Raw genomic sequence first — 21,542 nt, 5'->3', positions numbered from 1 at the left:
TGGCTGACTGACTTCCGCAGTGGTTGCCGGGATCGCGCTGATGTGGCCCCAACCCCGCCTCCCTCCCCGCCCCGCGATGTCGGAAGAAACCCGACAGAGCAAATTGGCCGCAGCGAAGAAAAAGGTAAAGTGCACCGGGTCGCGGCCCCCTGGCCCAGCCCCAGCCCCATTCTGATGGCAGAACCACGGCCAGAGTCCCTGCCACTCCTGAGGCACACCGGGCTGGGCTCCCCCCAGCGCCTCTGGGCTCCCCCCACAAAAGTCTTGTCAGCCAGCCCCGCCCCCTCAGCCGCCCAGCCCCCGCCCTCGCCAGTCGCCCCCGGGTGACTTTGGGCTGGTGACTCCCGGGGCTCCCCGCTCCAGACTCGGCCCTTACCTCCTGCCGCCCCAGGGCTCTTTGGGCTGGCATCTCCAAGGACCTAGGACCCCAGCAACTCAGACCCCCGCCCTCGCCAGTGACTTTGGGCCCATGACTCCCGGGGCTCCCCGCTCCAGACTCGGCCCTCACCTCCTGCCGCCCCAAATCGGACCTACCTGGGCGATTTGGGCTCGCGTCTCCAAGGACCTGGGTCCTGGCCCTGCGCTCCCCTCCCCCATCGCAGAGCAGCGACTCGGACGTCGCGCTGATGTTCCCCCCCAGGAGTGGAATGTAGTGACGTCACAGTCCCCCCAGAACCGTAATTAGTGCGCGAGACCAGTCTTTGATCTTAGGACCCAGTCCCCTAAGTGTTTTCATCCCGCTTCTGGTTCCTCTGGTCACAGCATAAATTTCCAGCTGGAAGAGGATTGGGGACTATGGGACCTAGGAGGGAGAGGTTTCAGGCTGCCTTACACCCTTAACATAGACACTGATAGTGTGAAAAGCCTACACTTCCCCCGTGAGCTCAAAACATTGGCAGTATCTCTGGGTGGCAATGTGAGAACGGGATTGGTTTGATTTTCCCCCAGGCTTCTACTCTCCAGAGAGACTAACATTTTTTTTCTGACTTCTCCACCTCATATTCGAATTCTCTATGGTTCTGGGACCAGAATGCCCTTCAGTGGTCTCTGGAATGAGATCTGCTTATCTCCTCTGGAACAGGTCTTGGGAAACTGAACTTGACAGCTTGAATCTTCCTCATATCATCTCAGCCTGGGGTACTTGAAGTGCCACAGGATAAATATCTTTCTGAAGCCTCAGTTTCCCTTTATTCTCTTGAGAAAAAAACATTAATGTACTTAGGGATGACAGTCACATAAATTTCTAAGAGTATACCAGACTTTTCTCTGAAATGAAGCTTGGGTTGTCCTCTTTCTGTTGAATTCCCAGGTTCAACAGAAAGGCTGCCTTTTGCCATGAGGATACATTGATGTAAAAGTTTCAGAGGCATTGGTGCATTTCTTACATTAACAAACATGTGAGGATGTATGACTCGAAACCACAGAGTGTACAGTTCCTGCCGACTTGATGTTCCAGCCCACATTTTAAGATGCATATTTATTTTGAGAGGCGGAATGTCACTATGTTGCCCAGGCTGGCCTTGAACTCCTGGCCTTAAGTAATCCTCCTGCCTTAGCCTCCCAAGTAGCTGGGACTCCAGGCTTGACTTCTCCACCTCATATTTGAATTCTCCATAGCGGAGTGGAATGTAGTGATGTCGCAATCCCCCTCGGAACCGTAATTAGCGCGTGAAACTGACTTTTGATCTTAGGACCCAGTCCCCTAAGTGTTCTCATCCTGTTTCTGGGATGAGAGGTAGAAAGGTACCTCTGCCTCTGGTTTTGGCCCCTGGCAGCTGCTGATTTGTGGCAAAATCCGAGCTTGGAGTCAGAAGACTGAATTTAAGTTCAATTCTTGCATTTTTTTTAAGCCATGGTATCAGTCCCTCTCAGTCACTAAGTGATTGTGACAAGACCTTGTAGACTTGTTGGTGGCATTAAATCAGATGGTATATAAAAGTATTTTGGAAAAATTGTAAAGTAGGATGTAACTGTAGGGGCTTGTAGATCTCATGAGTATTACTGCTCTTCTTTTCCACAGTTGAGAGAATATCAGCAGAGGAACAGCCCTGGTGTTCCTACAGGAGCGAAAAAGAAGAAGAAAATAAAAAATGGCAGTAACCCTGAGACAACCGCTTCTGGTGGTTGCCACTCACCTGAGGATGTGAGTCTTGGCTGGCCAGGCTCCTGGGGACAGGGGGCCCAAGGGGCAGTGGAGGGTAATTGTTATGATTGTGGAAGAACTGTTGGGTACTGATTAAGAGTTCTGGGTCTGTATCCTACCTGTCCATCTGCTAGGGATGTGATTTAGGGCAAATTGCTTGAGTTTTTTGGGCCTCTCTTTTCACATCTGTAAAGTATTGTTTTACTTACACTTGTGAAGTTTAAATGAGGTTTGTTATTATTGTCGTTTTTATGTTAATCCCTAGTACAGGGCCTGCTGTAAACACCCAGGACACCCAGGAAATGGTAGTTGCTGTTTCATTTTCCTCATCTCCAGTCTCAAGGGGAAGCCAGGCCAATGAGAACAGCCACTGGCCATCAGGCTATCCCTTTAGGAGTCATTGAAAGGGCCCCATGGTGTGGTGAGGAGAGCCCCAGGCACTAGGATTAGGGGAAGATCTAACTTTTGAGTTCATCTTTGCCACCAGCTTGCTGCATGACCACAGAAAAACCACTTCTTCCCCTGGGCCTCAGTTTCCTCCTCTGTAAGATGACATTGGTTAAGATCAGTGTCTTTCAAACTTGTTTTTTAGCTGGAGCCCCCTTCGTTCAAGTGAACCCTTACTCAGAAGTCTGGTTTTTAAAATGGAGGTGGAGGTCTGTAGCTCTGCTAGATTCACTGCCCACATCCTGGGCCTAAGGAGAAGGGTCCAATGAGCGTATTAAGAGCTGCATTGGTCAGGTGACTCCACTCTGTGTGACTGCATCCTTCAGGGGACTTTTCCATCTATTTGTTTCTGCCCCCAGCAAGGCAGCAGGTGACCATTTGGAAGGATGGCACAGGCCATGGTTTTGATCTCCTCCACTCTTCTTCAGCATTTCATTTCCCTGAACCCACATCTTCCTCCTTCCCTGACTTTCTTGCCTCTCTCTAAGCCACTTCTACCTTTCTCCCCCTGCCCTTGTTTTTCCCTTTTCGCCTCCTGTAGATTCAGGACATTCTGAAGGTGCTGGTGTCCGACCTTAACCGTTCCAATGGGGTAGCGCTCCCCCCATTGGACAAGTGGAAGGTGAGGCAGTGCCGAGACCCCTCTCTGGCTTGCTCTCTCCAGCTGTGCATGCCCCTGAGGCTTCTCTGGTTTGGGGGATACTTTGCCTCTGGCTTATTTTATGTTGCTGCCATTAACCTTCCGCCTGTTTATGTCCGCTTCTTCACTTGCTTGATTGATCGGGTTTTTATTCTTCCCCAAAATCTTTTATCATCTTGGAGAAGGTGAGACATACCTTAAAGTTTAACAGTTTAAAGGTAATTTGGGAATAACTTTCAGAGGTGTGTGGGATTTGGGGCTTTTTTTTTTCTTCTTTTTTTTTTTTTTTTTTCAGAGACAGAGTCTCACTCTGTTGCCCAGGCTAGAGTGCAGTGGCACAATCTTGGCTCACTGCAACCTCTGCCTCCTGGTTCAAGTGATTCTCCTGCCTCAGCCTCCTGAGTAACTGGGATTACAGTTGCCTACCACCATGTCTGGCTCATTTTTGTATTTTTAGTAGAGATGGGGTTTCACCATGTTGGCCAGGCTGGCCTTGAACTCCTGACCTCAAGTGATCCACCCGCCTTGGCCTCCCAGAGTGCTGGGATTACAGGCGTGAGCCACTGTGCCCAGCCTGGGATTTGGGCTTTTGAATGCCTATTGTGGGTACTCTCAGACTAGGAGAGATTAAAAAAAAAAAAAGAAAAAACCCAACGGACCTTTAGGTTTTGCCCTAAAGGCAAAGATCAGTAAACCACATAGAAGTTAGTGATTTTTTTTTTTTAATTAATTCACTTTGGTTTAAGAGTAGGGAACAAAGGGTTAAGAGAAAATGAGTCCACATTATAGTTGGAAGGATTGAAGCTATTTTTTCAGAGGAACTAACTGTAAAAGATGTGAGGTTAACTAAACAGATGAGTGACCAAGACGTTCTGCCCCTAACCTCTCCAAATGGACATTTAGCCATATTCACTGGGCTCTTGACAACAAAAGCACTTTGATAAATAAACAGTGGAGAACATAGATGAACAAGGTAGGCTGCACACCGAGGGAGGCAGACTCCTTTGAGGGAGGCAAGAGATAATTTTGGACCATTCCAAATGCTCAGCTCAGGGGGAGGTTGGTTCCGAATGGACTCCAGGCTGGAGAAGGTGGCATTTGAGGCTGGCTTGAAGATTAAAGGTGGGTAACATTAATCCATATGGGGAGTGGGGGAGGCCGGGGGAGTGGTGAGGTCATGGCCAGAGTGTGAACTCACAGATCACCTTTCAGGAACACAGGGAGTCTGCTGGGGGGCAGGGCATGGGGGTACACAGGGCTAGGAGACAACCTCCTCTGGCTGTGATTTGGCGTTTCCTCCATCTCTGACTCACCTGGGGGACTCCTTCCTGCCAAGCCAGAGGAGCAGGACACAAATAGAGCCTGTTGGAGATGGGTATGGGGAGAGGGACTGAGACAGAGCAGCCTTGGCTGCTGTTAAGAGTTGTCCAGTCGTCACACCTGTTACCCTCCAGTTGATCAGGTCTGTCCAGGTGCTGTGACTCACCTTGCCAGCTCAGAGGAGACACTGAGTGGTACGGTTGGGGAGCACAGGCCTAGAAGCGTCCTGTAGCTGAGTATTTGGCTTTTGCTCTGCCAGTGGTCCAGTGGATTAGGGGGTCTGCAGCCTGTTTCCTTATGCTCTGAGATTCCGTGCCAGCCCAGGTCCCTCTATTCTGGAAACAAAGGCCTAGGTCCTCATATTTCCGTCTTGCTGTTTTGTTTTTGTTTTTGAGAAAGAGTCTTGCTTTTTCTCCTGGAGTGCAGTGGTATGATCTTGGTTCACTGCAACCTCCCCCTCCTGGGTTCAAGTGATTTTCATGCCTCACCCTCCCAAGTAGCTGGGATTACAGATGTTGCACTATTGCACCTGGCCATGTTGTTTTGTATTTTTAATAGAGATGGGGTTTTGCCATGTTGCTCAGGCTGGTCTCGAACTCCTGGCCTCAAGTGATTCACCTGCCTTGGCCTCCCAAAGTGCTGGGATTACATGCGTGAGCCACCATGCCCAGCCCCTTGCTATTTTTATACCTTCTCTATATCCATAACTGTTTCTAATGTAGGTTTTTTTTTTTTAATTTCTCATTTTTATTACCATGTAAGTTTTCTACTCCAGGAATGCAGGCCCGTGATTGTAGTATCTTGAGTAGAGCTGGTAACATTTCCAGAAGTAGGGAATAATGGAGAAAGAAAAAATACCTTAATGGGATGGTACATTTTGAGGAGAATAGGCTTTCTTAAAAACTCTATCTTGGCTACAAGACTTAAAATTATGAAATAACTTGATTGCTCACAAAATAATCATGCTTTATGTGTCAAAAAGTCCTCAGAAAAATGCTTTTTCAGCCAAGTGCAGTAGCTCATGCCTATAATCCCAGCACTTTGGGAGACTGAGGAGGCTGGATCACCTGAGGTCAGGAGTTTGAGAGCAGCCTGGCCAACATGGTGAAACCCCATGTCTACTAAAAATACAAAAATTAGCTGGGCGTGGTAGCACGCACCTGTAATCCCAGCTGCTTGGGAGGCTGAAGCAGGAGAATCTCAAACCCAGGAGGCAGAGGTTGCAGTGAGCGGAGATCTTGCCACTACACTCCAGCCTGGGCGACAGAGTGAGACTCTACCTGAAACCAAAAAAAAAAAAAGAAAGAAAGAAAAAAAAATCTCCCTTCCTCTGAGCATTCCTGTGTCTAATCCTAGAGATCAGTGGGAACCCAGGATGCCAGGAGGGCCCTAAAGACTTGCAGGGTCCATTGCTAGGAGTGCCAGCCTTCCCTCAAAGGCTTATGCCTGGCCAGCAGCTGAACCCCTGCTCTGACCTATTAGATTCAGTTGTAGGCACTGTCAAGGCAACACCAGGTTCCATGGTCACAGTAAACTTGCAAAGATGCAAAGACAGCTTGGCTCATCTTTAGTTCCACCAGCCTCTGCAGCACTTGCTCTAAGGAGGGAAGCAGATTTGGGTTTTCAGAGGCCAGGGCTGAAGGGTCCAGCGAGCATGCAGTCCTTTCCCTGGAGAGAGGTGTAGCCACTTCCCCAGACCCAGCTTCCCTGGAGAGAGGTGTAGCCACTTCCCCAGACCCAGCTTCCCTGGAGAGAGGTGTAGCCACTTCCCCAGACCCAGCTTCCCTGGAGAGAGGTGTAGCCACTTCCCCAGACCCAGCTTCCCTGGAGAGAGGTGTAGCCACTTCCCCAGACCCAGCTTCCCTGGAGAGAGGTGTAGCCACTTCCCCCAGACCCAGCTTCCCTGGAGAGAGGTGTAGCCACTTCCCCCAGACCCAGCTTCCCTGGAGAGAGGTGTAGCCACTTCCCCAGACCCAGCTTCCCTGGAGAGAGGTGTAGCCACTTCCCCAGACCCAGCTTCCCTGGAGAGAGGTGTAGCCACTTCCCCCAGACCCAGCTTCCCTGGAGAGAGGTGTAGCCACTTCCCCCAGACCCAGCTTCCCTGGAGAGAGGTGTAGCCACTTCCCCAGACCCAGCTTCCCTGGAGAGAGGTGTAGCCACTTCCCCAGACCCAGCTTCCCTGGAGAGAGGTGTAGCCACTTCTCGCAGAACCAGCTTCCGTGGCCAGGCCCTGGCTCCCTGGTGTTTTTCTCTTGTCCAGCTTAGCTGATCAGTCAGCTTTTTCCGATGTCAGATATTTCCACTTGCCCATCTGGCCTGTCAGATATTAGAAGACCTCTAGAACCAGAGGCTTGGGTCAAGAGTAAGGCCAGAGCCTGGAGAGAGGCCAGATGGGGCTCTGATCAAGCAGGTAGGTCCAGTTGGGGGTGAGGGAGAGGCTCCATGTGACCCCAAGTTCTGAATCCTAGGATTGTCCCCAGGTACAATTCCCAGGAAAGAGGCCCCATAACTTCCAAGTTGCCAGGAGCCATAGGGCAGATGTCTTACCTCTGTTTTCTTCGGTGGTTTCTTGGTTGGGTAGATGTTTTTGGAGGTAAGAGGTTGGGGTGGGGGTGGTAGCCATGGTTTATTCTCCTTTTACCTCCAGATAGTTGGGGAGAGGCTTCTGGTTGGGTAACTTTTTTTTTTTCCCTGGAAAGGTCTGAATCAGAAACACAGCCAATAGGCCAGGTTCAATGGCTCACACCTGTAATCTCAACACTTTGGGAGACCAAGGTGGGAGGATCACTTGAGCCCAGGACTTTGAGACCAGCCTGGGCAAGATGGCGAGACCACATCTCTATAAAAATTAGCTGAGCATGGTGGTGTACACCTGTAATCTCCGCTACTAGGGAGGCTGAGGTGGGAGCATTGCTTGAGCCCAGGAGGTGGAAGCTACAGTGAGCTATGATTGTGCCACTGCAGGGGAGAAGGGAAGGGAGGAAAGGAGGAGAGATGCAGGCAGATAGCTACATTGTCCAGACAACTACTTCCTCATCACCATCCTCTGCCCACTAGGGGCCCAGTTAGGGTCACTCTGCAGCACAGACTGGCCTTCTGGAAGAACAGTGCCTTTCTCCTCCCTGACTTTGGCACACCTTCCTCCCACCTGCTGTGGCTGCCACAGGTCAGTGCCTGCTGCTGTCTTTTGCTGAGCTCCAGAGAGAGCGAGGTCCTCGTGTTCATGAAGGAGGCCGTGCAGCCCCTGCTTTGAGCTTTGGCCATCTGAAATGCTGCCTAGCAGCCCAAGGCCTGGGCAACCATATCCACACCCCTGAGTGGCTCCTAGCATGTGTGACTGTCACTCTGACTGCAGCAACACCTGTCCTACCTGTTCCACACCCTTGTGTTCATGGCACTGAGGCACCTTCTGTCCCGCATGGCCCCCTAACCCCCTGCTCTGTTCTGTGACAGACACCCAAGGACAATGCTGATTCTCTACAACCGTCTGATGACACCGTGTTACCTGGCGGTGTCCCTTCCCCTGGTGCCAGTCTCACTAGCATGGCGGCATCTCAGGTTCGTGCCTTCTCCCCCTCTGCCCACTCCCCTCCTGTACCTACTATGGATTATCTTCTCTTTTCACAGGTAGCTTGTCCCCTAGGGCCAAGGGCTCTTCCTGGGGAACGGGCTGGGGGAAGGCTCAGACTAGGCTTTTCCTTGAGGTCTGAGGATATGGAAGATTGTTGGAATGAGTTTGGGAGCTTGACTCACCCTGTCCTGGGTGATTCTTAGCAGACATTGAATGACCATGTCATACGTTTCTTCCCACACAGAATCGTGATGCTGACAATGTCCCTAATCTCATGGATGAAACCAAGTGAGTGTCTCCTGTTGGGGCAGCAGTCTCTAGGCCGAGAGAGTCAGGGAGGCCACTGCCCATGACCTTCTTTCCCATTGAGCCACCTGCATCCCTGACCCCTGTGTCTCCATCCCTAGGACTTTCTCATCAACTGAGAGCCTGCGACAACTCTCCCAGCAGCTCAATGGTCTTGTTTGTGAGGTACCTCAGGAATTGAGGCCCAGAGTGGGGTGTGGGGGGAAGGGAACTATGATAGAAAGAAACTGAGGCAGGGATTCACAAGAGAGGGAAGATCCTGGGACCAGCCAATGTGCTGGGCAATGTTGAGGAAGTCGGCTCTTCCCTGAGCTTTCTCCCTTGAAGTTGTGCACATGAAGGAGTTGGACCCTGTGACTGGTTGCATCATTTTATCCTGCTGCAGAAGCACTGGATGAGAGGTGCTCGGGAGGGAAGGATGGTGGGGAAATAAGAACCATGAGAGAAGTTGGCACAAAGGGGTTACGGGACAAAGGGTCCAAGTTAGAAGAGAAAATGTTGCCAATTGCTGGGGAAGAAAGGAAGTCAGAGGGCTTAGACACTGAGGGGACAGAACATCTCCATGTGCACTCTCGTCTCTTATAGTCTACGACATGTGTCAATGGGGAGGGCCCTGCATCATCTGCTAACCTGAAGGATCTGGAGGTAAGAGGCCCTGGGCCATGGCCCAGTGACCCTGCAGGCCAGCCCTCCAACCTCCTCCCACAGCGGGGGCTGGGTGCCCCTCTGCCAGCTGAGACAGCCCACACACCCCCCAACCCTAATGATTGCTCTCTCTACCTCTCCCCCCAATCCTCCTCCAACTCCTCCTCTCTGCATGCGCCTCAGAGCCGGTACCAACAGCTAGCGGTAGCCCTGGACTCCAGCTATGTAACAAACAAACAACTCAATATCACGATAGAGAAATTGGTAAGAGTCCAGTGGGGTCCCCTGATTCCACGCTGCGAATCCTGGGCTCCAGTTTCCCCTTGGGACCCTGAAGAAAGGGGCAGGGGGCCCCTGGTGCCAAGGGCGAATGGGGAGCTGGGGGGCCCAGGCCTCAGCTGGAGGGACCCCAGAGCACGGAGCATGCAGCATGGCTCTTCTGTTGCTGCCCTCTTTGCCTACTCTCTCTTCTCTAGACACCCCTGCTCGAGTCCTTGCCACACATGCCCTGGGATTGTTGCCTCTTGGGGAAGCACTAGCCTGACTGGTTGTCAGGAGCCCCGTATTTCCACCCTGACTCAGTCCTTAATTTGCTCTTGGATTCGGGACAAGCCACCTCTCCTTCTTGGGCTTGCATTTCCTGAGGAGGTAGAGTTAGAGAGTATCAAAGGTCTCTTAGCTCTGAGCGTCGAAGATTTAAAGGCCCACTAGAATGTAAACCTCAGGGCCAAGGGCTCCTGTCTGGCTTTTTCTGTCTGATATCCCTGCTATTAAGAACTGTACCTGGCCTATATGTGCTCAGCAAATGTTTGTTGAATGAATACACCTTTCTAAATCACAAACTGGCAGAGGGTGGGCTTTTCTCACACTCCATCTCTAGAGGTTTATGTTACTGTCCTTTCAAGAGAATCTAGATTCAGACTTTCAGTTCTGTGGCTGTGGGCAAAAACCAACAAAGACACAAATCCCCTTTCCTTGGGAGCCTGAGGAGAGTTGAGCAGTTCGTGTTCCCATTGGGTCTGAGAACTTTGCCTTTAAAATCCATTCCTGGCCCCTGCCTACCCCTTCCTGGTCTGGGGAATAGGGTTGAGGGGGCCACCCTCAGTCACCTTCCTTTGACTCTTCCCCACAGAAACAACAGAACCAAGAAATTACGGATCAGTTGGAAGAAGTAACGTGATTTCTTTGTTTGCTCACAACATGACAGCTGGGTTTGGGGGGCACTCAAATGTAGACGTCTCAGTCTCGTCTCACCCGCTCCCAGCCTGGGGAAGAAGGCTCACCCCCCAAGATTCCACCCCATCCCCACAGGGTCCCTGATAACCTGGTCCCATGGGTGGGCCTGTCCTGGGGCATTGGTGGCATTCTGGGGGCATGTCCCTTGCTGTGCCATCTCTGCCTCCCCCTAGTAAGAGCTCTGTCTTCCTCTTCCTATAGGAAAAGAAAGAATGCCACCAAAAGCAGGGAGCCCTAAGGGAGCAGTTACAGGTGAGTGGAGGGGGTGAAGTTCCGCCCTGTCCTCTGGAGAATGTTTCTTTCCTTCTTTTTCAGCACTTGCTTGGGTTTCCTCCCAAAGGTTCACATTCAGACCATAGGGATCCTCGTATCAGAGAAAGCTGAGTTACAGACAGCCCTGGCTCACACTCAGCATGCTGCCAGGCAGAAAGAAGGTGGGAATCTGGGCACCCCATCATCCTTCAACCTGGCACTTTGACAGGCCTTTAGGGTGAGTCCTTTGGACCCATCTCAACCTCTCTCATTCCAGGAGAGTCCGAAGATCTGGCCAGTCGCCTGCAGTATTCCCGGAGGCGTGTGGGAGAGTTGGAGCGGGCTCTCTCTGCTGTCTCCACGCAGCAGAAGAAAGCAGACAGGGTGAGTCCAACTGCCTGCCCCGAACCCTGGCAGCCTGGCTTCCCAGGTGGAGGAGTGAGCCTAAAGGTCTCTTCTGCAGGGTTGAGTGTCCTGCCCAGAAGGCAGCATGGGCCATTTGTCACTGCTTTTGTGTGTGGTTGTTAGAGGCATCCTGGGGCTGAGTCAGCTGCTGTGGGTGGGTTGGGGGGCACTGTGAGGAGTGAACACTGGACGCAGGGCTCAGAGGCCAAGTGCCCGCCCTGCCCTTACCTGGCTGTGGCCTTGGCCAAGTCCTAGGTTGGGGAATGTGGTATTTGTTCTGTGAAGGTACAGAAGAGTATCTTTAGTATGTTACCATTTGTGTAGAGAGAGGGAACGTGTGTGTGTCTGTGTGTCTGTGTGTCCGTGTGTCTGTACATATGTACTATGATAATATACATAAAACATGTCTGCAAGGATTCATAAAAAACTCAGGAGAGAGGAGCAGCATGGCTGGAAGATATTTCCCTTCTGTACCTTCAGAGTTTTGGACTATGCGAATGTATGATCCTTTCAAAAATTGAACAAAAGATTGATTTCCCTCTTCCTATCTGTGCCCCCACCCCCAGGGAACAAATGAACTTAGAGAGTCAGATATACCTGGGTATTCAAATCCCAGCTCTAAGTGATCTTAGGCAAGCACTTAACCTCTAATACTACATATTTTTCATCTACAAAATAGAGGTAATAATATTGCAGTGAGCTGTCTCATGTGGTGGTTATGAGGATTAAATGGGATTATTAGCATGGTGCCTGGTGAAACACTCAATAAAGGTTCAAACAGTGGTAGGAATAATGATAATAACAATAGCAATATTATCTGATCTCTCTGGGCCTCTGTTAGCCAGCTGTAAATTCAATCTTGGCCAGGTGTGGTGGCTTATACCTGTAATCCCAGCACTTTGGGAGGCCGAGGTGGGCAGGTCAACTGAGGTCAGGGGTTTGAGACCAGCCTGACCAACATGGCAAAACCCTGTCTCTACTAAAAATACAAAAAATTAGCCAGGTGTGGTGGCAGGTGCCTGTAATCCCAGCTACTTGGGAGGCTGAGGTAGGAGAATTGCTTGAACCCGGGGGCGGAAGTTGCAGTGAGCCGAGATCACACCACTGCCCTCCAGCCTGGGTGACAGAGGGAGACTCTGTTTCTAAATAAAGAAATAAATAAATATACAAAAATTAGCCAGGTGTGGTGGTGCATGCCTGTAATCCTAGGTACTCAGGAGCCTGAGGTAGGAGAATCACATGAACCCAGGAGGCAGAGGTTGCAGTGAGCCAAGATGGCACCATTGCATTCCAGCCTGGGTGACAGAGGGAGACTCCATCTCAAATAAATACATATATACATACATACATAAATTCACTGTCTTTTCCTGTCCCTTCCACTCTTATCAAGCTCTGTATTTTTTTTTTTTTTGAGACAGAGTCTTGCTCCGTTGCCCAGGCTGGAGTGCAGTGGCCGGATCTCAGCTCACTGCAAGCTCCGCCTCCTGGGTTCACGCCATTCTCCTGCCTCAGCCTCCCAAGTAGCTGGGACTACAGGCGCCTGCCACCACACCCGGCTAGTTTTTGATATTTTTTTGGTAGAGACGGGGTTTCACCGTGTTAGCCAGGATGGTCTCGATCTCCTGACCTTGTGATCCGCCCGTCTTGGCCTCCGAAAGTGCTGGGATTACAGGCGTCAGCCACCGCGCCCGGCCTTTTTTTTTCTTTTTTTGAGACGGAGTCTCACTCTGTCACCCAGGCTGGAGTGCAGTGGTGCCATCTCGGCTCACTGCAAGCTCTGTCTCCCGGGTTCACTCCATTCTCCTGCCTCAGCCTCCCAAGTAGCTGGGACTACAGGCACCCGCCACCACGCCCGGCTAACTTTTTGTATTTTTTTTTTTAAGTAGAGATGGGGTTTCACCGTGTTAGCCAGGATGGTCTCGATCTTCTGACCTCGTGATCCACCCGCCTTGGCCTCCCAAAGTGCTGGGATTACAGGTGTGAGCCACCGCGCCCGGCCACCCTTACCAAGTTCTTTTAAAAACGAATGAGACCAGCTGGGCACCGTGGCTCACACCTGTAATTCCAACACTTTAGAAGGTTGGGCCGGGCGTGGTGGCTCAAGCCTATAATCCCAGCACTTTGGGAGGCCGAGACGGGCGGATCACGAGGTCAGGAGATCGAGACCATCCTGGCTAACACGGCGAAACCCCGTCTCTACCAAAAAAATACAAAAAACTAGCCAGGCGTGATGGCGGGCGCCTGTAGTCCCAGCTACTCGGGAGGCTGAGGCAGGAGAATGGCATAAACCCGGGAGGCGGAGCTTGCAGTGAGCTGAGATCCGGCCACTGCACTCCAACCTGGGCAAGAGAGCCAGACTCCGTCTCAAAAAAAAAAAAAAAAAAAAATAGAAGGTTGAGGCGGGTGGATCACTTGAGGTCAGGAGTTCAAGACCAGCCTGGCCAACATGGTGAAACCCCATCTCTACTAAAAATACAAAAATTAGGCTGGGCGTGGTAGCTCACGCCTGTAATCCCAGTACTTTGGGAGGCTGAGATGGGTGGATCACAAGGTCAGGAGATCGAGACCATCCTGGCTAACATGGTGAAACCCCGTCTCTACTAAAAATACAAAAAAATTAGCCAGGTATGGTGGCAGGCACCTGTAGTCCCAGCTACTTAGGAGGCTGAGGCAGGAGAATGGCGTGAACCCAGGAGGCAGAGCTTGCATTGAGCAGAGATGGCACCACTGCACTCCAGCCTGGGTGACAGAGTGAGACTCCGTCTCAGAAAAACAAAAAAACAAATTAGCCGGACATGGTGGCGTGTGCCTGTAGTCCCAACTACTCAGGAGGCTGAGGCAGGAGAGTCACTTGGACCTGGGAGGCGGAGGTTGTGAGCTGAGAACTCACCGTTGCACTTCAGCCTGGGTGACAGAGCGAGACTCTGTCTCAAAAACAACAACAACAACAACAAAATGAGACTGTGGGCTTGGAAATGCCTTGAAAACATGTCAAGTGTGATTGAGAGTGAAAAAGTGTTACTGTGGAGTAGTTACTGTAGCTATTGTTACTGGTCGGCCAGCTGCTCCTCTGCCTGCTATATCCTGACTTAACCTTTCTGTGTTTACAGTACAACAAGGAGTTAACCAAAGAGAGAGATGCCCTCCGGCTGGAGTTATACAAGAACACGTAGGACGGGGGATGGTGGGATGGGAGGTCTGGGGGCCCTTAACATGGGTGGTGTGCTGGGAGGTGGGGGGTACAGATAAGCATGGTGAGGTGGTCATACAGGTTTGCATGTGTGCCCAGCAAAGCTCTAGTGCCAGCTGCGCCACTGACTTATGGTGTAGCCTTGGGTAACTCATGTCTTATCTCTGGCCTGTACACGTGACTTTTGATTCCTGGGGTTCCTTCCAGTGCCACAGTTCTGTGGTTGTGGGGCGAGGGTAGAGGGTGGATCACCAAAGCAGTCCTTTCTGTTCTTTGTTCATTCCTTTCTCTACTGCCTCTGGCCATAGCCAAAACAATGAAGACCTGAAGCAAGAGAAATCAGAATTGGAAGAGAAGCTTCGGGTCCTAGTGACTGAGAAGGCTGGCATGCAACTTAACTTGGAAGAACTGCAAAAGAAGTTAGAGATGACAGAACTCTTGCTTCAACAGGCAAGAGGCTGCAGCTCCATGGGTGGTGGGAGCCCCATCCAGCTGGGGCCATGGTCTAGGGATCATGCAGGGCATGGGGAGGCTCCAGCCAAGAGCTGAAAATTTGGGTCCTTGTTCCAGTCCTGGCGTAAAATCCTCTAGAGAGTGCTAAAAATCTACAAATTGGGGACCTGGGGAATCAGAATCTTAGGGTTAGGGCTTAAAACAATTTTTGTTTTGTTTTGTTTTAAAACATCATGGGTGAAAACCATTATTTTAGAGATTACATTTATATGGCTAAGTCATGAGTCTGTTTATTTCCTTCTGAGGTTCAAGCCAACACTTTCACTATTCCATGGTAATAACAGACAGTAGAGATCTTTTTTTTTTTTTTTTTGAGACAGGGTCTCGCTCTATCACCTGGGCTGGAGTACAGTGGCGCAATCTCAGCTTACTGCAACCTCTACCTTCCAGGCTCAAGCCACCCTCCTGCCTCAGCCTCTCAAGTAGCTGGGACTACAGGCGACACCACCATGCCTGGCTAATTTTTGTATTTGTAGATACAGGGCTTTGCCATGTTGCTGAGGTTGGTCTGGAACTCCTGAGTTCAAGCAATCCACCCACCTCAGCCTTCCAAAGTGTTGAGATTATAGGTATCAGCCACCATGCCTGGCCTGAGATCTTTTTAAAATTATTTTTTATTTCTAAAGCAAAGAAACATGACAGCAGAGTTGTATTGACTGAGCTGCACGTTGAGCCTAGCCCTAGCCCTTTTAAGGGGCACTGTTTGGAACGGCCTGGGCTCCCCAGATCTAAACTTCTTGCTCTCCACTATCCAGTTTTCAAGCCGGTGTGAAGCCCCTGATGCTAACCAGCAGTTACAGCAGGCCATGGAGGAGCGGGCACAGCTGGAAACACACCTGGGGCAGGTGAGGGATGTAGGGAGGGATGTAGAAGGAAGATGACCCCAGGTGGCCAGGAGTAGGTGACAACCAGTGACAGTCCTTCCTAATTTCTGTGGCCATTCTTGCAGGTAATGGAGTCGGTTAGACAACTACAAATGGAGAGAGATAAATATGCAGAGAATCTCAAAGGAGAGAGCGCCATGTGGCGGCAGAGGATGCAACAGATGTCAGAGCAGGTGAGACTTGACCCTTCAGCTCCCCCCCAACCTTAGATAGGTCACTTGATTTTTCTGGGCATCTGTGAAATGGGAGGAGCACAGCCAGAGGTGTTCATGGGTCTGGCCTTTGTGGAAGTGGGGGCAGAGAGGGAGATGGTAGCCTGTCCAGCCACCAGCCCCTCTCCAGGGCCCTTTCCCGCTGTGCTTTGGGCAGGTGCACACATTGAGGGAGGAGAAGGAATGTAGCATGAGTCGGGTACAGGAGCTGGAGACGAGCTTGGCTGAACTGAGGAACCAGATGGGTAAGCTGGGGCTGGGGTAACCTGGGAGCAGGACTGGGGTCAGAGGGCTGTGGGGGTGGTTTAGAATGCCCCACGGAGTTGGGTGGATGGAAGGGCTTTGAGGCAGAGGGAAAGAGGCCTGTGCCAGGAGATAGCAAGTCTCATCATCTCCACAAGCCTCAGTGCCCCATCAGCAAAGAGGGAGGAGTGCCCGTTGTCGGCCACCCACAGTTGTCACTATTGGAAAGTGGCTTGGAAGATTGGCTAACATCCGGGTGCAAGGAATCATTAGCAGGGAGGCCACGTTTGGGGAGCCTGAGAGGAGCTACGGACCAAGAGGAGGGTTTTCTTCGAGAATCCAGAGGCCCTTATTGTCTGCTTCCTTTCTCAGCTGAACCCCCGCCCCCAGAACCCCCAGCAGGGCCCTCTGAGGTGGAGCAGCAGCTACAAGCGGAGGCTGAGCACCTACGGAAGGAGCTGGAGAGTCTGGCAGGACAGCTCCAAGCCCAGGTGCAAGACAATGAGGGCTTGAGTCGCCTGAACCGGGAGCAGGAGGAGAGGCTGCTGGAGCTGGAGCGGGCGGCCGAGCTCTGGGGGGAGCAGGCGGAGGCGCGCAGGCAAATCCTGGAGACCATGCAGAATGACCGCACCACCATCAGCCGCGCACTCTCCCAGAACCGGGAGCTCAAGGAGCAGCTGGCTGAGCTGCAGAGCGGATTCGTAAAGCTGGTGCGCAGCCCCACCTGAAGAACCTACCCTCCCCACTAGCCCTCCGGGCCTTTGTTTTCCCACCTGTAAAGTGGGGCAGTGTAGCCCTCACGTGAAATGGTACTTCTGGAGGCACCTGTGAGCCAGAGCCCTGCTCCGATGGCTGTAGGGGAGAGGGGATGATTTTTCTAACCTATTTCCACCCTTCCCGGTGCCATGGGAGGCAAACACCAAGGCAGCAAGTTCTGGGGTCTCCAGCTGCAGTGGGTGGCCGCTGATTGCTTCTCTCTGTACAGACTAATGAGAACATGGAGATCACCAGCGCACTGCAGTCGGAGCAGCACGTCAAGAGGGAGCTGGGAAAGAAGCTGGGTGAGCTGCAGGAGAAGCTGAGCGAGCTGAAGGAAACGGTAACCCCACCCCATCCAAGAAGTGCTGGGAGGTGGGCACCAGCCTCTGGGGAGGGGTGGTGTGAGGCCAGAGCAGCTCCAGCCTGGGGAACAGGTGACCCCAGCACCCTCCGGGGCAGTCCTGTGACTGTTTCTTGCTCCCTGCCATCTGACTTTTAGAGGTGGATAGCCCTGGGTTTCTCTCGGATCTGGACATCATCGTCCCAGCCAGAGGCATGGATTTCCCCCAATCATAGGGAAAGAGACAGTGGTATAAGAGGCTCCTTAGATTCAAACAGGATTCTGGCCTCTGCTCCACTGGTCACCATTCAACTACTCTGCATCTCTAAGCCTCAGTTTCTTTAACTTAAAAAGGAAGTTAGCATCTTCCTTGCAGAGGTGTGGAGGATTAAATGAGATAATACACAGAAAGCATCAGGCATGTAGCACACTTAGCAGATGGTGGTTGGCTCCCTCTGCATTTCCACCAGTTTATGGCCTACAGTTTAAGTGGTGGGAAGCAGGCTGGGAAAGAAGGCAGGAGGCTCTAGATAAGGGAGGCAGTCACTTAGGCCTGGAGCAAGGGGCCAGAGGTCTGGGCAGGCAACAGAGCCTCACAGAGCCCTCGCTACCCTATTTATGGGCCCCAAATCTGAAAGCAGGCCACCACCTGCCCTCACGCCCCGGGTCTTCCCACAGGTGGAGCTGAAGAGCCAAGAGGCTCAGAGTCTACAGCAGCAGCGAGACCAGTACCTGGGACACCTGCAGCAGTATGTGGCCGCCTATCAGCAGCAGGTGGCCACCTATCAGCAGCTAACCTCTGAGAAGGAGGTGCTGCACAACCAGTTACTGCTGCAGACCCAGCTTGTGGACCAGCTGCAGCAGCAGGAAGCTCAGGGCAAAGCAGTGGCCGAGATGGCCCGCCAAGAGTTGCAGGAAGCCCAGGTGAGGGAGTTGCTGAGGGCAGGGCCCTGAGGGGGACGACCTGGCAACCTGCATGCCTTCTCACTCTCTTTCCTGGCCCCTTAGGAGCGCCTGGAAGCTGTCACCCAGCAGAACCAGCAGCTACGGTCCCAACTGAGCCTCATGGCTCACCCTGGGGAAGGTACGGGAACCTGCTCACAGGAAGAGGAGAGAGCCCCAGGAGGAAGGGGGGACTGTTAGCAGTGTAGAATTGAGTTGGCAGAGACCTTTAGAACAGCTGGTCATTATCCCAACCGGGTGTCCACACTAAGTTCGGCATCATTATGGTGACTTCCTGGGAGCAGGGGACTACCAGGTTGCCTAAGGATGGGTGAACTGGCCCAGGTCAGAAATGAGGCAGGTTAGAACTCCCATGCTGATCGGTAGTGGGACTGCACCTGGGCAGCATAGCGGGCCCTTGGCTCTTAAAAAAGAATAAAATAAAAAAGCTGCTCATTCCCTTCTGGGGAGGGGCTGGCCCAGGGTTACACAGTGAGGGTGGGGGCAGAGGTGGGCACACTGTACCCTTGTTGGGTTGTCTGATGACCCCTCTGGCCACCCCCATAGGAGATGGACTGGACAGGGAGGAAGAGGAGGAGGAGGAGGAGGAGGTGGAGGCGGCGCCTCGGCCCATGCCAAGCATCCCGGAGGACCTGGAGAGCCGGGAAGCCATGGTGAGGCTGACTCCCCCTCCCCGGCCTTTGCTGCCTCCCTCTGTGCTCCCTCCCAGACCCCCTTCTGCTCTTGGTTTCCCGGCCTTCTGATTTCTTCAGACTTACCTCTTTCCTGGGAGCCAGTGGTCAGGCACCATTTCACCTGGGACCAACAAGTACAGCCTCTGAGGCCCCCAAGGGAAGGGCTGCTCTCTACCTCCCTGCCTGTTCGTCCTATATATCCTCCTACAAGAATGCACCTCTCTTGCCTACAGGTGGCATTTTTCAACTCAGCTGTAGCCAGTGCCGAGGAGGAGCAGGCAAGGCTACGTGGGCAGCTGAAGGAGCAAAGGGTGCGCTGCCGGCGCCTGGCTCACCTGCTGGCCTCAGCCCAGAAGGAGCCTGAGGTGGCAGCCCCGGCCCCAGGGACTGGGGGCGATTCTGTGTGTGGGGAAACCCACCGGGCCCTGCAGGGGGCCATGGAGAAGCTGCAGGTGAATGAGTCTCTCCTGGCATGGGTCAAGAAGGGTGGGGGCGGGGCAGGTCGCTGCCAAGATGTGACTCCATTGTTTTGGTTCCAGAGCCGCTTTATGGAGCTCATGCAGGAGAAGGCGGACCTGAAGGAGAGGGTAGAGGAACTGGAACATCGCTGTATCCAGCTGTCTGGAGAGACAGACACCATTGGTGAGTGGGAGGCCAGGGCACGGCAGGAGGAGCTGCACAGTGGTCGGAGGGAACCCAGTATCTGAGCCCTGTCCTTCCACAGGAGAGTACATCGCACTGTACCAGAGTCAGAGGGCAGTGCTGAAGGAGCGGCACCGGGAGAAGGAGGAGTACATCAGCAGGCTGGCCCAAGACAAGGAGGAGATGAAGGTAGGGTGTGGAACATCTCTGTGGGGGTGGAGGTGGGCACGGGCACATGCATGGAATCTTAGCACCCCTCCCTCCAGGTGAAGCTGCTGGAGCTGCAGGAGCTGGTCTTACGGCTTGTGGGCGACCGCAGCGAGTGGCATGGCAGATTCCTGGCAGCTGCCCAGAACCCTGCCAATGAGCCCGCTCCAGGGGCCCCAGCCCCCCAGGAGCTTGGGGCTGCCGACCAGCAGGGTGGTAAGTAGAGCCCTCGGGAGGGGTGGGCAGGCAGGAGCAAGGGAGGGCTTGCGTGGCGCTCAGAGCCCTGCCCCTCTCTCTCCAAAGACCTTTGCGAGGTGAGCCTCACCGGCAGTGCGGAGGCCGCCCAAGGAGAGGCCAGGGAGCGTTCTCCCCGTGACAACCCCACTGCACAGCAGATCATGCAGCTGCTTCGTGAGATGCAGAACCCCCGGGAGCGCCCAGGCTTGGGCAGCAACCCCTGCATTCCTTTTTTTTACCGGGCTGATGAGAACGATGAGGTGAAGATCACTGTCATCTAAAAGCCGGCCACTGTCAGCAAAGCCTGAAGAAGGGGGGCTGGAGACCCTGCCCCCACTATATCCCTACCACCCCCTCAGTCACCCCTTTACCCTTCCAGTAGCAAGCATAGGCCCCTGTCTAACGGGGGTAGACAGGTGCAGATGAGGTGAAGATCACTGTCATCTAAAAGCTGGCCACTAAACTTAAAAAATAATTAAAGTTATGGGATTAAAAGAAGTTATGGGATAAAGAAGGTTATGGGTAAGTTATGGTATAGAAGTTATGAAAAAAGGCCGGGCGTAGTGGCTCACACCTGTAATCCCAGCACTTTGGGAGTTCAGGAGGTCAGGAGTTCAGGACCAGCCTGGTCAACATGGTGAAACCGTGTCTCTACTAAAAATACAAAAATTAGCCAGGCATGGTGGCGTGTGCCTGTAATCCCAGCTACTCAGGAGGCTGAGGCAGGAGAGTCACTTGAACCCGGGAGGCGGAGGTTGCAGTGAGCTGAGATGGCGCCACTGCGCTCCAGCCTGGGCAACAGAGTGAGACTGTCTCAAAAAAAAAAAAAAAAAAAAAAAAAAACGGGATTAAAAAAAAAGTCAGGATAAAGATTTTAAAAAGCAGGCCACTGTCAGCAAAGCCTGGAGAAGTGGGGCCGGAGGCTCCGCCCCCATCATGTCCCTGCCACCCCTTCCCAGTCACCCCTTTACTCTTACAGTAGCAAATAAGACCCCTGTCTAATGGGGGGAGACAAATGTGTAGACCCTTTGCCACCTTGGCCAGGGCTGATTCCTTAAATTTCTGGATGATGATGATTGTTATTTAATAGCCAGAGGCTCATAGAATTGACTTGTTTGGAGGAGGCCTGATGGCCTCCTTACTCTCACCAAAGCAATTTTTCCCTCAGGGGGGCTCCCATCTTCTTACACAGAGAGGCAGCTGAGGCAGGACAGTGGGGTTAACTGTAGACCAGGTGAGGGCACGGGCTGCTGGGGTGGCCCCGCTTCCCCAGTGTACATATTGTATCTGTGTAACATTTTGTATATTCCAGGGGTAGGGCAGCCCCCTGTATCATACCTAGCAGAGGTTGGAGCTGGCACATGGGGAGGAGGTTCTAATAATTATTTGGGGCTGGGAAACTTATTTATTGATAGCATAGGACAGAGGAAGGAGGCGGGGATGGGGTCGTGGCACCCTGGTGATGCGACTCCTGTTTATTTTGCTTTTTATTTCGGAATAAATGGATTTAGCCATATTGCTCCGCCTGGCATGTTCCTGTTTCTCTCACTGGGTTCTGGAGTTTGTGCCACTGAACGGGGAGCCCCAGAGTGTCTGAGCCTGCGCATGTGGGCTGTTGGGACCTTCCAGGCCTATTACCTGTATGCTGCCTGGTGACATCTAGGGGATTACACAGGGACTACCATGGTACCTATGGGGACAGTTCGGCCCCGA

The 21,542-nt window shown here is 52.5% G+C and overlaps 1 protein-coding gene across 4 annotated transcripts; it reads left to right on the top strand.

Annotated features, from left to right (window-relative positions):
• The first annotated feature begins 2 nt into the window (after positions 1–2).
• Positions 3–21,345, top strand: GOLGA2 (golgin A2). Of its 4 annotated transcripts, XM_008006066.3 has the most exons (27): positions 3–124; positions 2,021–2,143; positions 3,132–3,212; positions 8,004–8,108; positions 8,366–8,409; positions 8,529–8,592; positions 9,013–9,072; positions 9,256–9,336; positions 10,205–10,243; positions 10,510–10,560; positions 10,649–10,742; positions 10,838–10,944; positions 14,076–14,134; positions 14,464–14,605; positions 15,424–15,513; positions 15,618–15,725; positions 15,922–16,009; positions 16,380–16,717; positions 16,993–17,106; positions 17,785–18,030; positions 18,115–18,190; positions 18,616–18,722; positions 18,977–19,195; positions 19,283–19,385; positions 19,468–19,574; positions 19,652–19,808; positions 19,896–21,345. In XM_008006066.3, exons 1-27 carry the CDS (start codon positions 41–43, stop codon positions 20,108–20,110), a joined length of 3,102 nt encoding a protein of 1,033 aa, XP_008004257.3. In that variant the 5' UTR covers positions 3–40; the 3' UTR covers positions 20,111–21,345. The 4 variants fall into 4 exon arrangements, with proteins under 4 accessions (XP_008004257.3, XP_008004259.3, XP_008004258.3 ...); XM_008006068.3 differs by lacking the exon at positions 3,132–3,212; XM_008006067.3 differs by lacking the exon at positions 9,256–9,336 and having other exon boundaries at positions 4–124.
• The last annotated feature ends 197 nt before the right edge of the window (positions 21,346–21,542 follow it).

This window comes from Chlorocebus sabaeus, chromosome 12 (assembly GCF_047675955.1).
Source record: "Chlorocebus sabaeus isolate Y175 chromosome 12, mChlSab1.0.hap1, whole genome shotgun sequence".
Classification (NCBI taxonomy): domain Eukaryota; kingdom Metazoa; phylum Chordata; class Mammalia; order Primates; family Cercopithecidae; genus Chlorocebus; species Chlorocebus sabaeus.
This window is presented reverse-complemented; position numbering and strand designations above follow the sequence as displayed.

What these genes read in the sequence shown, in the direction of transcription:
- GOLGA2 (XM_008006066.3), top strand. Translation starts at nt 41, where the DNA reads ATGTGGCCCCAACCCCGCCTCCCTCCCCGCCCCGCGATGTCGGAAGAA. An exon ending in CCCCATTGGACAAGTGGAAG is followed by an intron (nt 3,213 to 8,003) that starts GTGAGGCAGTGC and finishes GTTCTGTGACAG; the next exon opens with ACACCCAAGGACAATGCTGA. An exon ending in TTACGGATCAGTTGGAAGAA is followed by an intron (nt 10,244 to 10,509) that starts GTAACGTGATTT and finishes CTCTTCCTATAG; the next exon opens with GAAAAGAAAGAATGCCACCA.